At 37.1% G+C, this 4,666-nt stretch overlaps 1 protein-coding gene across 1 annotated transcript; it reads right to left on the reverse strand.

Moving 5' to 3' along the window:
- Positions 1-1,367: 1,367 nt before the first annotated feature.
- On the reverse strand, positions 1,368-4,205 carry LOC131031510 (uncharacterized). The gene is made up of 3 exons (XM_057962633.2): positions 3,847-4,205; positions 1,980-3,574; positions 1,368-1,856 (listed from the first exon to the last, which is right to left on the reverse strand). Exons 1-3 carry the CDS (start codon positions 3,947-3,949, stop codon positions 1,770-1,772), a joined length of 1,785 nt encoding a protein of 594 aa, XP_057818616.2. The 5' UTR covers positions 3,950-4,205; the 3' UTR covers positions 1,368-1,769.
- Positions 4,206-4,666: the final 461 nt, after the last annotated feature.

The raw sequence follows: 4,666 nt of genomic DNA on the forward strand, positions 1-4,666 counted from the left end.
CCACTGGAGACCATTTGCATCACTGCAGATACCTATGAAGAAATTCCCACTTTCATCACACCATGCAGATAGTTCCACTTCCATTATAGTATTTTACATTCATTCATGAAATTAATACTCATTATGGTCAATCAGGTTTCCCTTGGCATAAAAACAAAAATCTCCAAGAACCAACTTCAGTTTGGGAAGAAAAGGTAGAGGATGCCACTAGAAAATGGCAGTAAAAGTCTATACAATTTCCATAAGAATTGATCTAAAGCATAAGTTCAGATTCAAGTTCACTTATTGATTAATGTTATGGAATGCTGTCATACAAAGAGGTTGTCATTCAGAATGTTGGCTTGGCGATAATCATTTAATATTAAAGGAAAAAGGTATCAATCATGAATAATTTTGGATTGATCCAGCAAAAAGTAAAACATATGCATGTTCTCTATTTCATATAAGGTTTCTTCAGTAAATGTAGTATACATTCTGTCTGGTCATGTTACTTTGAATCAGATTCACAACACAGCGCTTCTGAAGTATCTCTTTTACAAAAAAGAAAACTTGACTAACTAAATAAAGAAACATTACCAATGAAATATGAAACCAAAAGGCATAAGGTACTACTACAGAAGTACACATCCAAGTTATAAAAGTACAAACCCCAATAATATAAAAACGAAACAAAACCTATAGTCAGCCTCATAGCCTGGAGGAACCTATAATTAGATAGTCTACCATGAGGCACATTTTAAACACCACAACATGGATATTTGAGAAATGATGAATGCGTAGGGAACATTGATGGCCAAAAGCTTTATATATATGTAACTCCTAATATATATAACAATGGATGCACCCAACAATCAAAATCAAACTTCCTCATAAAGTGGAACATTAAAGACTCAGAAAATTAGTTTAGTACATCGTCTCTATGGACTACGACAATAAAGGAGACAGAAAAAATTTATTACCACCCCATCTTCTTAACTTGGACCTGAAATTCGCTGAGAGATATCTAGAAGACTTAAGGTGGAAATCACTCCACAACATAAGGGTAGGGACAGGGATTGGCACCTCAAGAATTTTGGATAATCCCCAGCATATATCAGATCCAAGTTTGGATCTACGCTAGTTAAAATATTGAGTGGAGAAAATAAGTACCAAAAGACAAAGGATGAAACATTAAATGTGAATCACTCCTTGGGAAGATAAACATAAACCTTGGTAAAAATCAAATATTACTTTTTATACTGGGAGACAAACACTTCTTCAGAATTAAGCAAATAGACAGCTATAGAAACCTATATTGCACAGGCAAAAAGGTTACAGAAAAAACAATGATACCTCGCTGATAAAGAAAATCTGTGAGCCATCTGTACTGTAGCATGAACTTAGAACAACTATGCTCCTTGAAAATATTGGAGTGAAGCAGAGAGTGCCAATTTTCAATACAATAGATCATTTGCATTGCAAAAATGCAAATCATATTTAAGACATTATCTGAAATATTTATTGAAGAAACCTAATACTCTCCAGCAATAATACAAAAACATATGCAAATGATGCATATCTCAGGTTTTGTGAAGACATGATCCTCTAAATGAAACAATCCACATGCAGTGGTACGAATACAATTGTTAACATACACATTCTGAGCTGAAACTAATATACCATTATTGTTTAAGCATTTTCATGGGAAGGTATTAACTCCAGTAGAACAAGCAAATACTACTACAGCTGATGTCCAAAGCAAAAGCATTCGTCATATATTGAACCTCACTTTAGCTCTGCGAGGATGTGAAAAGCTCTAAAATGCCACAACAATTCAACCAGGATGTCCGTGATTTCCTTTGCAACAAAGTAGCATTCTGAAACAGAGCACAAACAAAATATTTCAGGAAAGAATTAACATATCTTTGTATCAGAACTAAAACTCCACAAAACTTGTGTGAGAACACCCCATAATAAACCCTGATAAAAGAATTACAGACCTCATTTTCTCCATTTTGGGGATGCAATTTTGGATTGGATGTTTCCTTGGAGTCAACCGAGGTGCCTTCACTATGAGATGACCCCATGACCTCTCTGCTGGCTTCTACCCCAGTTGAGGCCACATCTGGAAAGGATTCTCTATTGTTAGAAGCCACATCTCCGTGGACTTCTCGGGCATTAGAAACCTCATCTCCACTGAATTCTCCACTGGTTAAGACCACATGTCCGCTGCATTTTCCATTGGTTGACACCAAATCACCACTTGCTTCTCTGCTGGTTGAGCCCATATCTCCGCTGGCTTCCCCAGTTGACATCACATCTCTGATAGCTTCCCTCGTTGGGATCACAGTACTGTTGGCTACTCCAACAGTGGAAATCAGATCTCCAATAGCTTCTCTACTGGCTTCTCCACAGGTTGAAATCAAATCTCCACTGGTTGAAACCAAATCTTCTCTGGCTTTTTTATCAATCGACATAACTACTGTATCCTTTACAGTACTAGATTCCAACTTGGGCAAAGGCACATCGAGTGATTTTACAATATTTTCCTCAACTTCAGTAATTGCTTCACTTTCTTTACTAGCAATACCTGAAGAAATTAGTTCTGATCCTTGGATGTTTTCACAATTACTAACTGATTCACTCAATTCCTCCACTACCGCAACACAATTGTCACTAACAACTTCTTCCAGAATCAGAATATTCTCATCATTTTGAAAACCCTCAATAACATCTGGATATAGATAACTCTCATTTTCATCTTCTTCTTGGTTAAACTTAGAATGTTGTGTATCAGCAGATTCTGACTCACTACTTAAATCCTGAAACAGAGTTTCCGAAATACCTTCTGATACGCCCTCTTTATCTTGAGACATGAAAGCAGTCCCATCATTAGAAGTCTGATCTGTAAACATCTGCGAGCTTATGCTTTGAGAGGATCCAGGAGATTCCACAGAACCCAAGCTCTGAATAGAGTCATTAGTATCAAATACTGCCAAGGTAGATGCAATATCAAGTTTACTTTCATCGCCATCACTGCTCTCCAATTCCGGAGATGGGCTTCTTAAGTCAACTTGTGTGACATCCTTGGGAGAATTATCACGTACATCAGTAGTTTGATTTGATTCATTCTCATTAGGTAACTGTTTAAAAGACGAAACCTCACTTTCGTCATCGACACCACTCCGAAAATTAAAACCTATTAAGCCCACATCTGTTCTCGTTTCAATCTCACCTGAGTAGATTTCATCTCCATCACTAGTTCCCTTCGGATGACCTTCTTCTTTATCATTCAACGGGCCCATGTTTCTAACTAAAACATCGTCATCATGCAATACCTCTGAAAATAAAACCTCTGGCTCGTTTACCCTTTCTAAACCATTCTCCGGGACTGCTGAACTGTTACTGCGTGTCATATCAAAACCTGAGGTTTTGGGTGGATTTTCCCTTCCCTCGCCATGATTTTCCTTTTGTTGAACCGGAGATCCACCCTCGCCCTTCTCCTCTCCTTCATTGATTTGAACATATGATTTGGGTGTGCCTACATCGTCTTCATTCACAGACTCATGATCATAATCATGATTGTGCTCATTCCCTACAATCAAAAGGCAAAAATATAATACAAGCGCATTCAAAGACCTAAAAATGCTAGGCACCCACCACATGAAGAAATCATTGATAAAAAAAATAGGAAATCATTGATGGAAAAACAAAGGCAAAGCAACCCATGTAAAGCAATGTTACCGACCAACCCATCAAAGCCCAATGGTACCAAAAAATCAAACAGCAAATCGTCAACGCAATTAAAAAAAATTGAACATGCGAAAAGTGGGAACAGAAAAACAGAAGAAACAAAGTAAAAAGTACCTGAATCTTCTTGCAAAGGTTGAGATGAAGTTTGTACGTGCAGCCCTATCTCCTTCTCCTTCTTCTTTTTAGCAGCCTTTCGTCTTTTCGCACCTGAAGGCATTTTTCTTTCAATAAAGCAAAAACTATCTGAATTTCCAGTTCCACCACGCTGCTCAATAATCTGCAGGATTAAATCATCGGTAGTTTCGGCATGTGGTTACAGCTTCACTGTATTTCGCCCAAACTAGAGTTTAATTAACAGCTGCCGACTGAATATCAATGAGGGCCCGATTTTGCCCGTGTAGTCCAAATCCCTTCTGGGCTCCACCCATTTTAGATGAGAAATTTACGACTTGAGATCCCGAAAACCAAATTTGTACCCTGGAAAAATGAAAGCTCACAAGGCTTTACAAAAGAAATAGATAAGGAAGACAAATAAGTAGATATACAAACTTTTAAGTTCACATGATCTAACTAGTAGGAATTGCATCTTGGTGTGGAATGGGTATGCTATAGAGGTTTGGAAATGTTGAAGAGATTTGGAAGGTCAATTAAAAAAAATTTGGTCTATTAATTGTATAGATTTATGTAATAAATGAGGTCAATTGGTAGACCATTCAGAAAATGATGTTGTTTGTGCAACAAGGCTCAATAGAGAATTGATAGATTGAAATAGATTATGTATCCACTTATAAGGAGAGAATTGATGGATTGAAATAGATTATGTATCCACTTATAGGGATCCAAACATGATTCAAACAAAACCTTTGAATCAAGAAGATAGCTCTTGTTATGTTTGCAATAGGGAGGGAGGGAGAGAGAGAGATAAATACAATAT

The sequence above is a fragment of the Cryptomeria japonica genome, chromosome 6, assembly GCF_030272615.1.
Source record: "Cryptomeria japonica chromosome 6, Sugi_1.0, whole genome shotgun sequence".
In the NCBI taxonomy this organism is placed as follows: Eukaryota; Viridiplantae; Streptophyta; class Pinopsida; order Cupressales; family Cupressaceae; genus Cryptomeria; species Cryptomeria japonica.